Below are 19,582 nucleotides of genomic sequence, written 5' to 3'. Positions count from 1 at the left end.
GTTTGAGGGCAGAGCAGCCATTCAGAAGGATATTGACAGGCTGGAGGAATGGGCCGAGAGGAACTTGATGAAATTCAACAACAAATGCCATGTCCTGCACCTGAGAAGCAAGAACCCCCTGCAACAACACAGGCTGGGGCCTGACTGGCTGGGGAGCAGCTTTGCTGAAAATGTCCAGAGGGTATTGGTAGATGGCAAGCTGGGCATGAGCCAGCAGTGTGCCCTGGCATCCAAGAAGGCCAACAGCCTCTTGGGCTGTACTAATAGCACAGGCAGTAGGTTGAGAGGAAAGATTATGCCCATCTCTTCAGAACTTGAGAGACAGTTTCCAGAATACTGTGTCTACTAGATTTGGGTCCTCGGATACAAGAAAGGCATTGTCAAACTGGAGCATGCTGAGGTGGGGGGCCCCCAAAGTAGTCAGGGGCACTTGCTCTGTGAGAAGCGGCTGAGGGAGCTGGGCTTGTTCAGCCTGGTGAAGAGACTGCTTTTGGGAGTATCTGTGGGCAGGTCATCAAGAAGACAGAGCCAGACTTTTCACAGTGGTGTGTGATAAGAGGATGAGGGGCATAAAATGAAACAGGAGAGGAGATGGAGCATCCAAAGGAGAAGCCTTTTCCCATGAGGACAGTCAGGTTGTGGAACAGGCTACCCAGAAAGTCTGTTCAGTCTCCATCCTTGGAGGTTTTCAAGACCCAACTGGATCCATACCTTGAGGAACCTGCTCTGACCACAAAACTTTGCATAGGAGATTGCACTAGAGACCTCAGGTCCCTTCCAATCTTAATTTTCCTGTGACCCTATGATCCTATGATCATTAGTGAATATGCAAATAGTAACCAACTACTCCTTATTTTTCAGTTCGGTTTGAATGTCAGTCTTACTCGATAACTAAGAATGAGTATAAGTGAATGGAGTATTTTAAACAATGAATTGTTCTCGTAATGAAAGCTGCCTTTCCTTCGACAGAACAGCTCAACTTCAGTACAGGAGCTATAGTTCACTAGAACCAGACTTGCGAGGTGTAAATTGTAAAGCATGAAAACATTTTAAGGTTTTCATTCTTATGTATCTCTATAAGGCAGGCTAGAAAGTTCTGTCAACAGCACTACTTATAGTAGAAAAAACTTGATCTTAGGATCTGTCTGGGCATTGCACAAATGAGTTAAGTGTGGGTGAAGAGAAATCCTTTTCCTCTGTCTTTAGACAGTTCCTTGAGCTGTTCTCTGAATATAGATGTACAATTTGGATTGTGCTAGCAACTTGGGCATACTCAGTAAACAGTGCATCTGTATTTTCCATATAAACATGTCATCTTTAATGTTGTCACATGTGGTAGCTGGTCACCTGACATGGTAGTACTATGAAGAAATGAATATAACATCAATGCCAGGACAGTGGAAATAGTCTGTGAGTTCTGTCAGTGTAATGAGAATAACGAACTTTATGGGACGTGTGTACCCTTACCTTGTACTCGCAAGTATTCTTATGTGATCTGAAAACAGTCATATTAGAAGGAAACAACAGAGCCTGTTTACAAGATATGAAGTGTTGTCTTCATTTGGGATCTTTCTATATACTTAGAAGTTCAGTTGTGAGAAGAAAACACTGAAGGGAAATGACTGCTTCCATAATTAAAAAAAAGACATTACAAAAGAATACTGGTTACTCACCTCTGAAATCATAGATAATCTTAAATGAAGGCACTTTACCTTTTCTTCACATTCACTTAGTTATTTCTGAGGGAATTAATGTATATGTAAATTATTAATAAAACAATACAAAATTTTTTATTGAAATGTGAAAATAAAATACAAATTGCACAGACATTTTGCAGGAGAAACTACTGCAAAAGGACTTTATCCTCCTTTCATGGTTTAAAACCAATAGGAAAAGTTTTAGAATTCTTGTGCAGTTCAGCAAACTGATTCCTTCTGAATACCCCTGAAAGGGGATGGTATTGCTGAGTACCTATGGGGAAAAGTTATTCAAATTGTACATTGTAGATCTAGGTTTTAACATATGAGCTCTAATCCCCCTGTACACATTCTGTTATTTCCAGACTTTAGTGATAAAGGCAGCAACTCTAAATTATTTTTAATGTGGAAAGGCGTTATTTGTGGTCTCTATTCTTTTGTTTTGTTCTTCTATTCTCCTTGCACTTGATATAGTATAAAATAGCTCTAAATTAAATTGGTACAAAAGCACTTTGCAGCTAAAGAATAGAAGCAAACCTTAAAAGGTCAAAGACTCACCATGAGAATACCATGACTTAGCTTAGAATGTTCTCATATTTATAACAACACTCACATTTATAAACTTCTGATTTACTTCTGCCAGGAGGCCCTAGTGTTATATATGTAGTCCTACTTGCTGGTTTATCATCAGCACTGAATATTACTTTACATTTTCAAAACATTTTTAAAAAATATTAATTCTAACTGAAACTCCACTCTCTACTCATAGGCCTAATGTGGACTTCTGTTTTTTGGGACTTGTGTAAGTTTGTAGTTTAAATTATGAGAGAGTTTCCTCCCTGCTGGTCTGTGTACACGGTTCCACCCTTTAGTTACCAGAGATGCCAATGCAGGGTGATGTGTACCTATGTTGCATTCCAACATTGGGCTGGAAACACATCTGAAACTGGAGGTGGGCAGTGCTCTCGGACCTCACGTTTTAAACATAGCAAAGTCTGCATAGTGTCTTATAAAATGAATCTGTCGGTGTTTGTTTTAGAAGGTGCTTTCTGGATCGAATATGTGTATATCTACACACACACATGCATATACATGCAGCTGTATACATGTATTTGGACGCCCAAGACTACCCGGTAAAAGTAGGTTCTTTATTAGAACATCAGATACTTTTCTGTGGTTTTCTAGCGTTGCAGAGCTTGGTCAGAGCCAAATAAAGAAAAGGCAATTTTTTAACAGTAAATTATTTCACTCGGGTGTAGTTTAAATCATAGGAAAACCCCTTAGTTTTTTACTGAGAACCCTGGCCTGCCTTCAGTGTCCTTGGAAATGTGAGGATAGAACTCTCCCATTTCCTGGAATACACATGGATGTCAGAGTTCAGTCTGTAAACTTTTAGAGCAACAGTAATATCTGTCATTTTGAATGAATACAAATCTGTAACAATCTATGTTTGTACAGTCCCAGTGGAAACGTGGTGTCAGCTGTGCTTGCAATACTTCAAAGGTTTTATTAAGTCAGCTGGCAACACACCCTATCTCCAGGCACTGAATTTTACAGCAAAAGACCTAAGAGACTGAACACTTCTTTTCCTCTCCCTTCTCATGTCAACTAGCTTCCAAAACCACAGGAACTGATTTTAAAAAAAGCTTATGGGTGTGTTGCTATGTTGTTAATAGCCACAATATAGTTTACAGGTGAGCATTTATGCCCGCCCACACAGTCCTGAACATACACCGGCACACATTGTCCAGTACCTTTATGCAGTCTGGTATAAACTCCATTCAAATTATTACTATTGAGCAAAACAGAAACTATGCAGAATTTATAAATACAAAAAAAATCTTTATTAGCTGATGCAGTTATTTTAAAGGAGACTAATGCAAAACTGTGTGAAGGTTCTGGCCTGCATCGCACACTAAAAATCCATAGGCTTTCCCTACAGAAGTCTTTTAAGGACTGTACTTATTGTTTGCTTTAATTTAGACAAAATTGTTTAATCAGTAAATGTTAAGATATTAGTTTGCTTAAGTCGTGTTTTGAGAATCAGTTGTTCAAAGAGTGAACTTCTCAGTGACATTCAGAATCTTTTCTCTTGCAGCCATTTCGTAGAGTGACGTTTTCTGTTGTGAGTCAGCCTCAGGACCCACATCAAGGGTCATTGCAGAGTTGCTATGACAGCGGTCTGGAGGAGTCAGAAACACCAAGCAGTAAGAGTTCATCAGGGCCAAGACTGGGTGCCCTTCCACTCCCAGAGGACAACTACGAAAGGACTACGCCGGATGGCAGTGTTGGTGAGGCAGAGCATATGGAAAATGGTAGGGGCAAACACGACATTCACACACATAATCACACTAGCAAGTGATACTAAGTAGAGTTTTGGAAAGGTCAGTCCAAAAAATAAATAAATATCTTAAATAGTTTAAATTGTAATTATTTTATTTTAAAGTTTGTTAAAATGAAGATATACAAAATAATGGAACATAACTTTCCTAATAAAACAAGCACTTTCTTTTCTTTGCATGATTTTAAAACTATACTGCGGAAATAATTAAAACATTGAAAAAAAATTCCAGTAGATGGCTGGGAAAATGGTAATTTAATTAAATTTCATAGTTCTCTTTTTAGATAAAGGACTATAATGGACATGTATTTTCTTTTTCTGCCTTTTTTGGTTCAACAACTACTTAGGAAATTTCCCAGAATGTAATATGTGCAGCATCAGTAAAAAGATAGTAGTATTTTAAATCCCCACACTACAGAATTCCCTTTCTCCCCAAAATGTTACACTAACTGTTTTCAAAATAACACTGAGTGTCAATTCAATACTTCATTATTTAGAAAAGAGGAACATTAATTTCCTTTTTTTCCACATTTTATTAAGCACAATACTTTTATAACATCTCCTTTAAATTCAGAGTTTATTTATATAGAAGGGGAAAACCGAATCCGTGTTCATTGTATGAGTGATTCTTCAGCAATTACAAAATTGTGGTAATTTAAATCTTAATTTTTGTTTTCCTTTGTATCAAAAATTATTTAGAAAATTTAAAAATATTTTCAATTTGAAATGTATTTCATGAACCCTGAATGATTTACTGCCCTCCACTTATTGGCCTTCATCTAAAGTCTGATGAAGTCAGGCATTGACTTCATTGTCTTTTGATTTGCCCATAAACAATAAAATAGATTATTGTATGTCAAAGTGTACAAATTTCTGATAAACAAAGAAATAATGGGTTTGTTAATCCAACTGGAATAAGGGGGTATATGTAAGAAGGGTGGTGTATTTTCTGGTACAGAATGAATGAATTAGTTTGGCTAAGTACATGTTTAGCTTTTTTCAGAGATTACAGCAGTGGATAATTGTTCTTCATTTTTTGTCTTTCCTGAAATAGACATGTTGACCCAATAAAATATATTATTCTCCATGATAAGATAATGCCAATTCTAGTATATATGACTGAAGAAAAGCTACAGCAGTCTGCATTTGCTTATAATGTCTATTCCAAAAGCAAATGACTATTTCAAATCATGCATATGAATTGATCAAAAACAAAATGGTATTATCCATCTAAAAATAAGATATATTAGGTAAAATGTGTGTATAAGTGTGTGTATATATTTTATACCCAGATGTTTGTATGAATGTATCTTTTTATATTTTCTTTTTTCTGGGTGGGTAGTAGGGGAGAGAGTAATATTGTTGTTATCAGAAAAGTGGAGATTTGTGGAGATTATTCCTAAATTGGGATGATTATTTTATTATCTGCTTTGTAGTGAGATTTTGTAGTTAAGAAAATGAAGCTAAATGAAAATGAAGCTAAACAATTTGTTCATTCCCCTAGACATATAGCAGTGTAGTAGAGTGCTAGACAGATTAATTTCCACATTCAGAAAGTACATTAATATAGAGTGTGTATGAACCATCTCAGAAAAACTGCAGAGCAACTCTTGAACATATTTTTTTATGAATTCTGTAGCCAATGAAATTAACCACACTTACTGAAGTGATTGGAGATGAAGAGCTGTATGAATTCAGTTCTTGAGAGGTATCAAAAATACAGTTTGTTTAAGCTTTTAAGTTAATGCAAGAAGTAGCCCTGCATTCTATTAATTGATGTATTTTAGACATTACTTTGATTTTTTGAAAGACAGTCATTTATGTTTGGTAAGATCAATTTGCCTTCAAAATAATATGGTATAGATAGAATAGATAGAAACAAAGAGCTAGAAAAATGTATTATTCGATGAATAAGTGCATGAAAACAAAAGTATCATAAAAAATCCAGTGGCAGGACTTGCATATAGTAATCAAGAATTCCTTTTCCTTTATAAAATCTTAAACTGAGACCTTTGAAAGGTGGGTGACATTGTGATGGAAATTATACTCTACAGACTTTTGGATTCTGCTGTCACATTTTAAAAATAAGATTTCAACAGTGGCATGTCATCTGCCTCCAGAAATTTTTGCTAACATTAATCTATAAATAATGACAGAACAGGATGGAATGTACTTTTGTTCCTTCATATATGTAACATCTAACATTTGAGTGAGAGTTTTCTGTGATCTGATTTTAAGTCCACTTGTATTTTAAATATTTTAGGTACAGTTGTATGTTCAAATTCTGGTAATGTAATCTTCAGTGTTAATGGATCATTCTGACATAAATAGAATTGGAATTGAAACCTGTCAAGTATTCATTTGTCACATTTAATTGGAATCTAGTTAATCTACAGTGTTTAGCTTGGTTAGGTTTTAATCAGAATTTGTATTGGATTTTCATGAGGATTTTCCATGGAAACAGCATTTTGAAAGCTATCATAGTTCTTAATTCTTATTACTTCAGATATTTGCCATTTAATTTTAGTTGGTGTGAAAAAAATGCATTTATAAATAATTGCTTTGGATTTACTTTTATTTTAAAATTTGAAATGATAATTTTCAGCACAATAACAAAAACCCTCTGATACATTTGATATACTTTTGTACAAGCTGAGAAGACTAAGGAAAACCAGTCATTTTTGTAGTTACGGCAAATGTAAGGAGGTAGAGTCCACAACCAAAGTAAATATGAAATTCAGCTTCCTGTTTGTTGGTTCTCAGGTTAGAAAGGATAAAATGCCAGAGTGAAACAACAGGGAAAGGGGGGGTGGTTCTGTTAGAATAAGCTGCACAATATATGATCAGCCTACATGACTGTCAGATGTAGACTGAAGTTTTGTTCTGATGATTAGCCGTGGTGTCAGATGCAGAAGGAAAGAAAAATCAGAAGAAAAAAATAAATGTTAGCAGATTGGCTGTGAAAATGCAGTATGCAAAAATCTTTTAATTAGTAAAATATGCAGAACTAGAAGTAACTTCTGAGTTAATTTATCCCCTGCCCTTGGAGCTTTCCTTAGAATGAAATTCTACTCATATGTGCAGCTGCCTTCTCTAATTTGGTGTTAGAATGACACTGTCTTAATGTAAATTGCACAGTGATTTTCTTGAGAACATTTTTATTGAATTTTTGTTTGTATATCAAGGGTAAAGAAATTACCATGTTAGATGAGTTTCCTAGTCTTTAAGTCTTAGACTTCTTTTTCTAATGTATCTCAGAGGAAGGTAAGAAAGCCCTATGGCAAATACTTATAGAATTACCTTACCTCCTAACTCTAACAATTAATAATCAGCATGTGCTAGAGCATTGTGATTTTCTAAAAAAAATAAAAATAAAATAAAAAGGTACCCGTCTAATTTATCATAAGGCATTAACCCTGTTCAAATTACTGGCCTCAAGGATATCTTTTGACAGTGAGTTCCTTTTAAAACTATCAAAATTGTGGTGGTTTTATTGTTTATTTGCTTTTTAGACTTTTTCCTCCCTTTTTAAACAGTTTTAGATTCATCTCCTTTCAGTTTTAGTCACTATTCCTTTTTAGCATTATGACAAGGAGCATAGAAGTATTACATTTACCTTTTACGCAGTGTGGATTATTACATTTCCTTATCATTTATCTTTTTTTCTGGACTATATATTCCTAGGCTTTTCAGTCTTTGATCATCTATGTACCTGTAAATTTTTTCTTTCCTTGAACTTCTGCTGTTTCTTCTGATGTAGGGATAGCTAGAGATGAATATTCACCACTTGAAAATAGACAATACAGCCTCTTCATAGTAATTTCTTTCTCATTAATTACACCTGCGGTTTCTAAGCAGAGCTTTTCAGTGTTCTGTTTCTAGTAATGCCCATTAACCTAGCTCTGTTAGGTCTCTCATATTTTTTACAGCCTTCTTGGAAATATATTCATTATATTCCAATTTTTTCTGATCTCTGTGCACTTACTATTTCTTTATACATGCAGTGGCCTCATCAGTTTGATTTTTTGTTTAATTTAGCTGGAATACAGCAGTGAAGCTGCAGCACTGTAGAATTCAACTCACATGTTCTTCCCTGGAGATTTGTTTCCATGCTGTCACAATTAGACTGTTTTCCACACCTGAGATACCTACGTTAAAGTTAGCACTGGTATTTCTACATGAACATAGCCTTGGTCGGCAACACAGTTAGCCCATATTTCAGTATCAAATATGTAAGGCTTGGAGAACAGCAGCCATCTCTCTGTGAAGGAAGGAACATAAGGGAATGGTTTACAGCTGCCATTTTTACAGGCGGAAATGGAATCAAAGAAAGATTAAGTGACATGTTTGAAGTCACATAGAAAGTAAGGGACAGAGCTTGAAAAAGAGCTCCGAATTTCTGAGATTCAGTTACCTGACTTCTGAAAAGAAATCAGTAGATAAATGACATTCCAGCTGACATGTGAAGAGCTAAAAGGCAAGAAAGAGAAGTGCATTATCTAGGTCTGTCCATATAGTCTGGCAATACATTATGTTCTCAATGACAATTTCAGATTTGGACTGTAAGTGTCAAAGATCTGGTGTCAGTTTAGACAAGGGATTCATTGTATGCAAGATAAAGACTTAAAAAATGTGAAAGGAATTCTGATGATTAATAGATGTAATTAATTTTATTTATAAGAGTAATTTCCCATTTTTACTTATAAGGTAAAGTATTAGTCTGTTCTCTGGACCAAAGTGTTACTAAAAGTGAAAAAAATATCCATCCGTTTACAGAGTCCCTTTTCCTTTAGCTTTTTATAGTGCAAATAACAATGCAGGGTAATTCTAGAGCAGGTTAATGTTCTTGACAAGTTACAGTTAAGCAACATTGCTGTAAACATTGCAAACCAGACATTCATTGAGTTGTTCCTTAGAATTACTGTTCATTTGTAGTTCCCATTGTTTTCAGATGTTCTGTTCTCTTGAATTCAGGTCCTAAAATTGCACCGGTGCTCTGAAAATGTAGTGATTACACGTTACTAATTCCCCCTTTTTTTTTCTCATTCTTCTTTCATTGCTGCTGCATCTGCTGTTTCTTAAATGTTAACCTGCACATGTGAACCCAAAATACCAAAAGTGCTGCACAGATTATTATATAATATATATACATATTGCTCAAGAAAGAATTCTCATCCTTGTTCCTGATAAATCCTAACCTGTAATTACACACACAATGACCTCTGGATTCTGTGAACCTAGCAACATATATGGGTAATGTTTTGGAACATATATATTCAGTGATGTATTGTGGCTTGGGCCAGTTTGTTCTGAGAATGGGGTATTCTGGTAAGACCTGTAAAAAGAGGGGGGGAAAAAAAACTTATAAAAGGTCTTGAAAAATGTCTTAAAAAAGACCTGTTCTAAGAGCAAAAAAAATCTGGTGCTACAACAGAAGACACACTTTGCAGGGGTCCCTGTTACACTAGTGTAGTCTTATGTAAGACAATGAATCTAGCTGGGAAGAACATTGGCCGCTTTCCTCTTTGAATTTTCCTCCTTTTTAATCTTTTATCGTGTTCCTTTGGATGACCTCGCCCCATATGTCTGTGAGTTTCTTCGGCAGGGGAATATATAGTTTGCTATCCAATTAATTGATATGCATGGCAATGCTTTTAATTTCAAAACTATATGGTATTTGTTCTTTTAAGAGTTATTGTGTATTTTTAAAGTGTTACATGTGTATTTTTACAATGGAAATCGGGATATATATTTTGATTGTGTTGCATATTGATAGTGATAATACACACAATTTTAATTTATTAGGTTAATAAGATATTATAGAAAGACAAAATTATTTTAGATTGTGAATTGCATGTCATTGCATTAAGGGTTACTATTATTTGTATCTTATCTACTTTTCTATGTTTACATTGTACTTTACATGTATAATGCAAAGCAAGGGACCACAGGGAACACAGGACAACTGTGAGCAGAAATAACTCCCTTTGAAGCCACCACAACAGTATATGTTTATGTCCTTACCTTATTTTCTGAAACCATCCAGAGAAATACCAAGAACTTCCGTATGCTTCCTATTCATGAAGTATACCGTTTAGTGTCTGAGTATCACTGTGACTTGTTTCCAGCTTAATCAGGATTATGGGTGCATGATTGGATCTGCTGGAATCAAAGCAGAAACGCATATTTCCGTATTGGAAATCCACCCTTTACATCGATAGCATAGCTAACAGGGAATTCAGCATTTTTCTGAATTTATGAATAGTTTTGTTATTTCTCTTGCTTTTCTTTGTCTGTTGCTTTCCCATTCTATTTTCCTTAGTTCCCTTTTGTGCCTCACAATGAAGTGTAGCATATGGCTCATTTGTTTTAATTTTATACTACAAGATTCCTTCCCCAAGTCCTAATTTCAGTACCCTACACTTAAAAAGAAAATACATACAATAGTTGTTCACCATTCCTGAAAACTGTATATTGATATCAGACAAATTGAACTACTCATTTACTAAAACTTAGTTTTCTTTTATTCCCTTTAAAAATGAAGTCCATAGTTACATTCCATCAGCTTTTAATCAATAACTTGAGAATGGAGAAAGGTTTTATATTCTTAATGAAATATTCCTGTAATTATAATGTCTTTTAGGAAGAAGCAGCGAAGGAAGGGTTTATATGTGCATGTGGGTATGCATGCATGTACACATCTTGGTGAGTCAGTTCTTACTGCAAATACCCATGAGATCTAGACAGTTGCACTTACATAACCTGCCTCAACTATGAATTTCAAATCAATTCACTGAGGTGGATATGAAAGAACATATTAAACTGAGAAATGGAGAACTAAATCATCAAAAAGTGAAGTGGTACGTCCAATGTCATACTATAAATTGATCTTTGATCTGGTAATTGATCCAAGAGGTAATGCCAGCGTGACCCACCCCTCAAAGAATAATAATTTGGAGACCAACTTCTAGTTCTCAGTGAAGTCGATGAGAGTTTTGCTATTGACTTAGTGGGGTTAGGCTTTTATCCAAGTCCCCTGTGCCAGCTGCCAGCTCAGGCTGCCTCCCACTGCTGCAGACTGCAGAACTCTCTTTGAGACTGGCGGAGTTCTGAATGCAGGAGAGGACAAACGCGCTCCAAAATTTACAGACTTCTCACTTACGTGTGGAATAATTAGCAACCTTTGCATCCACTGCAGCCTCTTTCCTGCAAAAAATCTAATGCAGATAGTCAATGCAAAATTATTTTTCCTCAGTTCACAGGAGTCTTTTCCACATGCTGTATTCTCACTGGGAAAATAGGATTGTATTGATACAATAGATTGTCTCTATTTGTATTTAATGATGGTTTCTTCAGTTTCCTGGACAATATTAGTTCTTTCAGTCCCTTTTAATCTTCAAGTATGATGAAGATCCAAAAGAAATCCTTTAGATTGGGCATTTTTTCTCCATTTCAGTAGGAAATATATTTTGTTCTCTACCACTGATTACCAATTACCGATCTATTTATTTATTTAATTAATTTTCATTGCAGCAAGTGTCAATATTTTATTATATACTACCTGTATAAAATAAAATCATCTCATTAGTTTTGTCTTTCTCATACAAGTTTGATGTTTTGGATTTGATGTTTTTAAAGCTGATATCATTCTTCTTATATGAGAAAAGGATTGACAGAATCAAGAGAAGAAACTATGTTTTTTTTTCTTGAGCCCATTTTTAAAACTATCAAGTATGAAATATTGCATTGCTGTCCAGATGAAAAATCCGATTTTACTTTCAAAATGGTGTGCTTGTATTGAAGGGACAGCAGCATGTCTAATTGGCCACACAGTTGAACCCATATGAACCATAACTTTCCCAAAGATTTATGGCTGAAAGTCTGCACACAGATTCAAATTCTAAATGTACTCTACTGGCACATGACCATCTATGAAATAATCATAAATTTTAATATTTTAACTATCCCTCATTAGATACTTCTTTGGCTAAAAGTAGAGTGCACGTACGCTGACCAAACAGGTATTACCCTGAATTATGGATATATATATACACCAGTTTCGTAGGATGCAGCATTTTCACATCAAAGAAAATTCACTTCTCAGTGTTTTCTCTTTTGTTTTTTCAGATGTTTTTAAATAATGTAATTTGTATTAATTATTTTTAAAATATAAAGACCACTGCAACAAAACATACAAGAGCATATGAGAAAAGATAAAAAGGCTCAATCTTTGCACCCAAAACTCCAATTTTAGTTTTTTTCTTCAGCCTATAGCCAATCTAAATGGCTCAAAAAAGTTTCTTGAAAGCAGTATTTTTTACATTTTGATGTGTGAATTCAGAGAGAACAAATCTATTTACCTAGTTGCTGTTTAACTTAATTCTTTAAGTCTTACCACAGTTTAGAAAGATCCCTAGCCCTGGTAGTATTTATGTGTGTCAGCCTGCCATAAAACCACTACTGAATGCCATATATGAGAATTAAGAGCATGAAAACCAATATACAGGGTTAGACCAAAGATCATCTTACCCAGTATCTTGTCCAGTGGCCAAAATAGGATGCTCAAGGAAGAATATAAGAACAGGGCAAATAAACGGATTCTTCCTTTGGGTTTTCTCCTATATATTAACAATTTGTGACTCAGATATCTTGAGCCACATATAATAGATTTAGTAACCTTGGTGGATTTATTTACACAAATTTGTCCAGTTTCCCTTCAGATGAATGCAACTATTAATATTGCTTGTGTCCCACTAGTATTGGATTGGACAAAGGAAAAATTAACTTTCTAGCCTGGTAGAGACCACGAGATATGACTTTTCTAATAAGAATGCTTTACTTTTTACCGTTAATGATCTTCACAGTTGTCTCCAGAAGCAAGTAATTTATACAGGAAAACAGAAAGAAGTAAGGTCTGAAAAACTAAGACTGAAAAGGACTGTGTGTATTTTTTATTTATTTTAGTAAATACTAATGTTAGGTTGGTATACCAATAGAACGGTATTTAAAGGAAATAAAAGCCCCAGTATAATATATGACATTTGGAGTTCTGAAAGTTCTGCTTTATAGGAAGTGATTGCTTTCCAGAGAAAAGTAACTTTTTTTTTTAAAGATCAGAGATTTTAAAAGCCTGCATAATGTAAATTCAGATATATAGATACTGCTGAAAATTATGATAGTATCACCTACATGTGCTTTTTTTGCCTCAGCAACGTAACATTTAATATGAATAGTTGAATAGCTAGAAAAATAATCCTAGCACATGCTTAAACAAGACCAATATTAGAAATTTTGAGAAAACATACCAATTTACTAGTACAATAATTGAAAATAAAATTTCAAACAAGGTTGACTTGTTTGGTCGAAGAACAAAAATATCATTCTTCTTTCAAGAATCATGAAAAGGGCAATGACATCTCTCAGTAAATAATAAGAATCATTATTATTAATAATAAGGTATTTTTAGGTACATGATTCAAATCTGTGTTTCTTTCTACCATGTAAAATAATTGAAATTAAGGCATGAGAGTTCTGTTCCTTTGATAGAAGAAAGGGACAAAATGTAAAGGCAGTGAGGGAAGAATGGTGTTTATGGAGTTAATTTATTTTGATAGTTGCGTGCTCCCTTACAACCAAACGTGCCCATACTGGCTTTCCCAACGTGCGTGTCTTAACCTGTTTTTTGCTATATCTAAGGAACAAATCAACCCTAAAGAGCCCTGCAGGGGCACTTGTTCTTTTACTAAGCAATCTGTATTATTTCATCAACAAGGGAAGTAAAATCAAAGTGTATCATATCTAAAACTGCATGTAAACGAGCCATAGGACAAGCTTGCAGTGAAGCATTTTTTTACCTGTGGGTTTTCTGGCAGATTTGTTTTCCTGACCAAAGGATTCTTCTTTCTTTTTTTGAGATTTGTAACAGTGCTGTAAAGACCAGTAGTGTCCACAGAGGAAACCTTGCAAAGATGTTTTTAAACTGAATCTCAGGAAACCAAAAAGTGCATGGTACTTGTGTCTTGCTGTCATACTTATCTTTAAATTGTTTCAGCTGCAGGGTAGATTAATTGTTTTCTTGTGTAGGGGTATCTTGCTCACAATTAATGCATATTGCCTTTGAAGAGGAGAATCTGTGTCCCCTTTTGTGGCAGTGAAATGACATTTGTGTTATCATAAATTGTTAATCTAATGTTTGTCAGTGAAATTTGATCTTGAAAGCTTTTATTATAAAGAGAAGGCAAAGGGACCTGATGTAATTTTGACTTCCACTGCTGTTGCCTAATAAAAGAACATTCTATTCTCTAACTGGAGAATAGGAAACCTTTTGTTTTCTTTAATAGAATATTTGAAAAATAAACCAGAGCATCTATCATATATGATTTTATTAATATCTTTCAATGCTTAATCTCTTTACCAGTGGCCATCCTCCCCTGCTACTGAATTGTATAATTTGTGCTAGTACTCTTTTCACATTCTGCCATCTATCGCAATAGCAGTACAAGGATTATTGTGATATGCTAGTAGATTTGACAGCTCTGGAAATGTGTTTCTTTATATATCTGATATACACCACAGCTCAAGTACATGAAGGACTAACAAAATGCTTAACTTGCATGAGTTGTTGGAGGTTTTCTAGGAAAGGGGGAAAGGAGGAGAGAGACAAGTGACCATGCTGATTTTCAAACGCAAAAAATTTAACTTTCAAAGTTAAATATCATGTTTCAGGATGTCTGATTCAGTGTCCCACTGCATGATTAAGCTACTGTATTTAATGCAGTTTCATTATTGAGTTAAAATGTTTGAAAAAAAGAGCGGGCAAAGATGGTTAAAGTAAAATTTTCTGGTTAAAAAGAGTCCAAAAGTCCTTATGCTCACTGAAAATTTGTAGTATGATAGTAGAAATTCATAATGACTTTGCATAAGAAAATATTTAAGCTGTCCTGGAATGCTGGAAAAACAGTGACTGATCCATTTGCCAATATGCAAGGAAGCTGCATATGACTCACAAGTGTTATTATATCAGCCTTGCTGGGATCCTGTTTCCAGCACCTTTGTGTACAAAAGTACAGTGAACTGGCAGAGAAAAGCAGCAGTGTGGGCTTTGCTTCTACTCTTAGACTGCTCTGGCCAATGCTCAGATTTTTGCAAAAGAGGATATTATTAGTACAGACCTGAAGAAACCTGAAAGAAAAAACAGGATTTAACACTTTTGGCACTATATGCTATCCTTTTTTTTCAGGATAGAGCATAAAATAATCTATTCTGCCTGTAGCTTTCTACCTAGAAGACACCAAAGGTGCAGGGGAAAGGGTAAGAGGAAAAAAATCCAAATTCTAATCTGTACCAAAATATCTTCTGTGTCTGTTTTGAAATGTGGGATCTGAGGGACTCAACAAGAGTGTGCAAAGGGCATGAGTAGAATTGATTTTTCCCAGCCTTTATTTCCACCTGTACTGGAAATGGCCACAATTGCACAATTAAACTCAGGGAACTAACAATGGCATAAGAAGCTGGCTCATGGACAGGCCATGATGAAGAAAAGTGGGTTGGGAGTCAAAGGGGAATACATACTAGATTTTATAAAGGGCAATACGGAGGACAGGCTCTATCCTGCCGCTGCACCATTCCTAACAAAGGATGTTCCTCAGAGGCATAACTCACTTGCTAGGAGCACAGATATGGAAACTTCAGACACAGTCAGATCTAATCACACAAACAGTAGTGGAAAAATACAAAAAAACTCAAGATGCCCCCAAAGGTTCAGATAAGTGAATATTTTTCTCTTGCTTTTCTGTTCAAATGGATACAATTGCCTTTAGCTTTACCAGGTAAAGTCCCACATGCTATTCCTCATGCTATGAATTTTAAGTAAAAAAAACTTCCCAAAATATAAAGACCTGATCCTGAAGTTTCTTCATAAAAGTTATGTTATCTGAGGAACTTAAAAAAGTTATAACACTAAAATACTGTCTCTAACACAGTTTATCTCCATCTGGTACTACTATTTTTCCTGCTGCTTTGTGACAAGATTTTTAGGAGATATTTTTAGAAGGGTCTAGGTAAGTAAACTGTACTGGCAAGGTGAATTTGTTTATTACAGTGAAGATAAATAGTAAGAGAATTGAATCAAGTCCAGATCAGTAGTGATAGAAAGTCATTACTATAAGCTGGAAGTTAAGTGGCCTGTGTAAAATGAGTTAGCACTTGGAGAACATTACCTACTGAACAGGTGCTTATGTCCCCCAAAGCATTAACTAGCATCGTGGCTGAGACAGTCAGCAGAGCAACTAAGGAAAAAAGGTCTGATACAAAGTCCATTAGTCTCTGAATGGCAGTGGCTGCCAAATGCTACTGCCTCTGCTGGTTTATATCGTGGGCAGAGTGTTCTGTCTACTCACAACCTGGCACTTCCCATCAACATTAGGTTTATATAGAAATATCAAATCCACCTGGAGCTGAATATCAACAATATATTTTAGAAGTTTTAATAAATAGAATAGTAGTACTTAGTGGGGAATACTAGTCAGACCATAAACTTCAGAGCACTTTTTTTAACCTAATTTTAAATGTTTTAAATGTGAAGGGTCTCCATCAAGTTCAGATCACCTGAATATAAAGAGATTTTTGTAATATTTCTACAAGTAAGAAATGCTAAGTGTTGCCTCCTGGAAAATAATGGTACTTTATTGTAATGGAGATCAGGAGTGCTTGCATTCTACTCACTGGAAATAAATCTAATTGTTCTCTTCTAAGGAAATATGGAACAAACAGAAGGGAATAAACAAATAAGACTTATTTTGCTGTCTCAAGACTTTCAGCCAAGTCTGTTCTCCTACAGGAAGGAACATTTTTCTAAACTTTACCATATTGCTTCAATATTTTCTCTCACAACTCTCTCTTTTCAAACCTTCTTGTGCTGTGATTTTCCAAATAACTTGTCTACTTCTTTGGTAAATGAACCCATATTTTCCAAATATATCTATAGACACACACACACACACATATGTATGTATATATGTATATACAGTGTGTATGCAGTTTATATACATATATACATGTGTATATGGTGTATATATATACAGTGTAGTAGTACCTAAGTCTTGAGAGAACTTTCAGATATGAAGATATTCCTACAGCTCTTTGAGATTTACATTAAACATGTTTTTTAGAATGTTTCTGCTGTGTTCACTGACTTTTCTATTCTTTTGGAGAGCAGAGAATCCTTGTGTTATGCTTATAAGTCTGGTCTCAAAGTCTCTGATGTCTTGGGCAAGAGGGCTTGCAGTGACTTGTCTGTGTCGCCTTTTCTGCTGCAAATCACAAAGGGATTAGCGTGCATCTTAATCGTTTAAGAAAATTAAGCCATAGACTGGTTTAGACACAGTCTATATCTGAGTTATTCTTACCTTTCCACATCTCGCAAAGCACTAAAATTCTCTAACACAAAGCTATAGTAGTTACTTTCTTTTCATGGGAACTGTAGTCTACACAAAGTATAAATGAGATAGTATTTAAGCATACAGTATTTCTGAGATTTCTGAGATGTCAAGAGCTAGAATAAAACTTGATCTACACTACTGTAACAACTGTGTAAAGAACCAGATTATAACCATTAGAAATAGATAAATACAGTTCCATGTTTAAAAGGAGATAGGCCCTATTTTTTGCAACAGCTCTTCTCTTACTAACACCTGATACTGAGATAAAGTAAAAACACTGGATGTAGAATCTATTCAACCAGAGAAGACATTATTTATGGGTCTCAGACAACTGTGTTTTAACTAATGCTGTCAGTAGAGATGTAGAGAGTTGTAGGTAATGTCTAAAGCTGTTATATTTTATGTTTATTTGATTATAGACACTTTTGGCCAAGTACTAACTGTATGCTGAAACACACTCAACTGTCTAAATCCTGCAAGTCTTGAACTGCTGATATATAATTGAATCTTCATGTCAAAAGCAATGAAAAGCTTCCATGCAAAAAACAGATGAGAGTGTGACTTCAAAACAGTAAATAAGCATATAAAAATGTGATAGTTTTTATTTAACTTCAATTTTTTATCTTTATTTTCCATCCTTCATTACTAACACCTGAAAGTTGGATATTCTTTTCATCTTACTGGTAATTCCTGGAGCAGTGGCTTTAGTAAAAATACAAAAATTTCTGAGGGTTGGCAATTTGTGTGCACCACGAGACAGTCATATAAGAATTGTGGAAGAAAAATCTAAAGTTCCTTGAGATGATCAGCAATGATACTTATATTTAGAAATGATATTATTATTTATTAATTTTAAATTTAGAAATTATTCTTAGAAATTTTCATTATAAAATAATGTCGTGTCTATTGCAAAAGACCACCAACATTGTCATGCCATTTTCTCTTTCATCAGTGATCCTTGTCTTAGCTATGTATGCAGCCAGTTCTGAAATAGCATGGCTCTTTCTCCCTCAGCATTGCATAAAATGCTGCAGACCTCAGTGAGAGTTGTTTTATATCTTGGAAAATCTGGCTAAATATTGCCTATACCTTTTAAACCAGTAATCACTGGGATACAAACATGAAAAGAATGCCAAATGTTAAGTTATTATTTTTAAGGGAAACACTGAGTGTTACCATTTATTTCATTTTTTTTCAGCTTTCTGGCAGGTAAGAATTATATGAAAATTTTAATGTATTTTCCAGTGTCTGAGATCTGAACTTGGACATTCTTTGAAATCTTTATAGTTACTACTTAGTCAAGAAAAGATAACTATTTTTTTATCAGCGTAGTAGAGCTGCCTTGCAGAGACCCTTTCTTTGGTAAAATGTAAGAATGAAAACAGAAATACTTTTAAGGTTTTTCTTTGAAAAATACCTTTTTACAAAAAACAAGTTGGAAAATTAATTACAGGTACAGAATAAAATGATTCTTTAATTAAAATGGTAAGCAAACCATTAATCAGTGATTAATCAGCAACTCAGGTAGTCAAATATTAATCTTTGCAGGGGTTGCAGTGCAATGGCAGCACGAAATCCCCTGCTACCACCTCTGAGCCTGACTTCAGAGTTCATGGCACAGCATGAATGGGAATAGATCCTGGGAGTTAGTCCGGGTTTGGTTTCCAGCTCTGCCCCAGCCAGTGAGGGACAATGACCAAATTTGCTAATTATAAAGCAGATGTAAAATCCATTTCTTAAAATTAATAGGGAGTTCTTTATAAAGATCAGTAAGCTTCTCAAATGGAGAGCTGCAGATAGGTAACTGCAACTTTCAGGTATGTTAATTCCAAGTTTTAGCTTGATTAATCTCAACCTTTACCGTGGCTATTCTCACCATTCAAAGAATAGCTGTATTTACTGTGTTTTAGAAGCAGGTGATTGGCATCAAAGAAAAAAAGAAGGTCGAGGAAAAGTCAGTGGAGCCATAGTGGCCAAGTGGCCCAATATATTTGTTTTCCTAAATTTACCATCAGGGGTGAGTAAAGTATATTTAATAAGTTAAACTCTACATGCCTGTCCTTTTGAGTTTAGAAGTGAAGAATTAATGTTTAATTCAGATAGAG

General features: G+C 34.9%; 1 protein-coding gene across 1 annotated transcript in view; it reads left to right on the top strand.

Moving 5' to 3' along the window:
- The window catches only part of PCDH7 (protocadherin 7), a 279,957-nt gene that overhangs the window by 134,197 nt on the left and 126,178 nt on the right, over window positions 1-19,582 (top strand). The window contains exon 2 of the mRNA XM_067297249.1: window positions 3,796-4,012. Coding sequence (XP_067153350.1) covers window positions 3,796-4,012 — 217 coding nt within the window. The remainder of the gene's footprint in view (window positions 1-3,795; window positions 4,013-19,582) is intronic.

Source organism: Apteryx mantelli, chromosome 5 (assembly GCF_036417845.1).
Source record: "Apteryx mantelli isolate bAptMan1 chromosome 5, bAptMan1.hap1, whole genome shotgun sequence".
Classification (NCBI taxonomy): Eukaryota; Metazoa; Chordata; class Aves; order Apterygiformes; family Apterygidae; genus Apteryx; species Apteryx mantelli.
The sequence above is the reverse complement of the archived record's forward strand: the minus strand, read 5'-3'. Positions and strand labels throughout refer to the sequence as shown.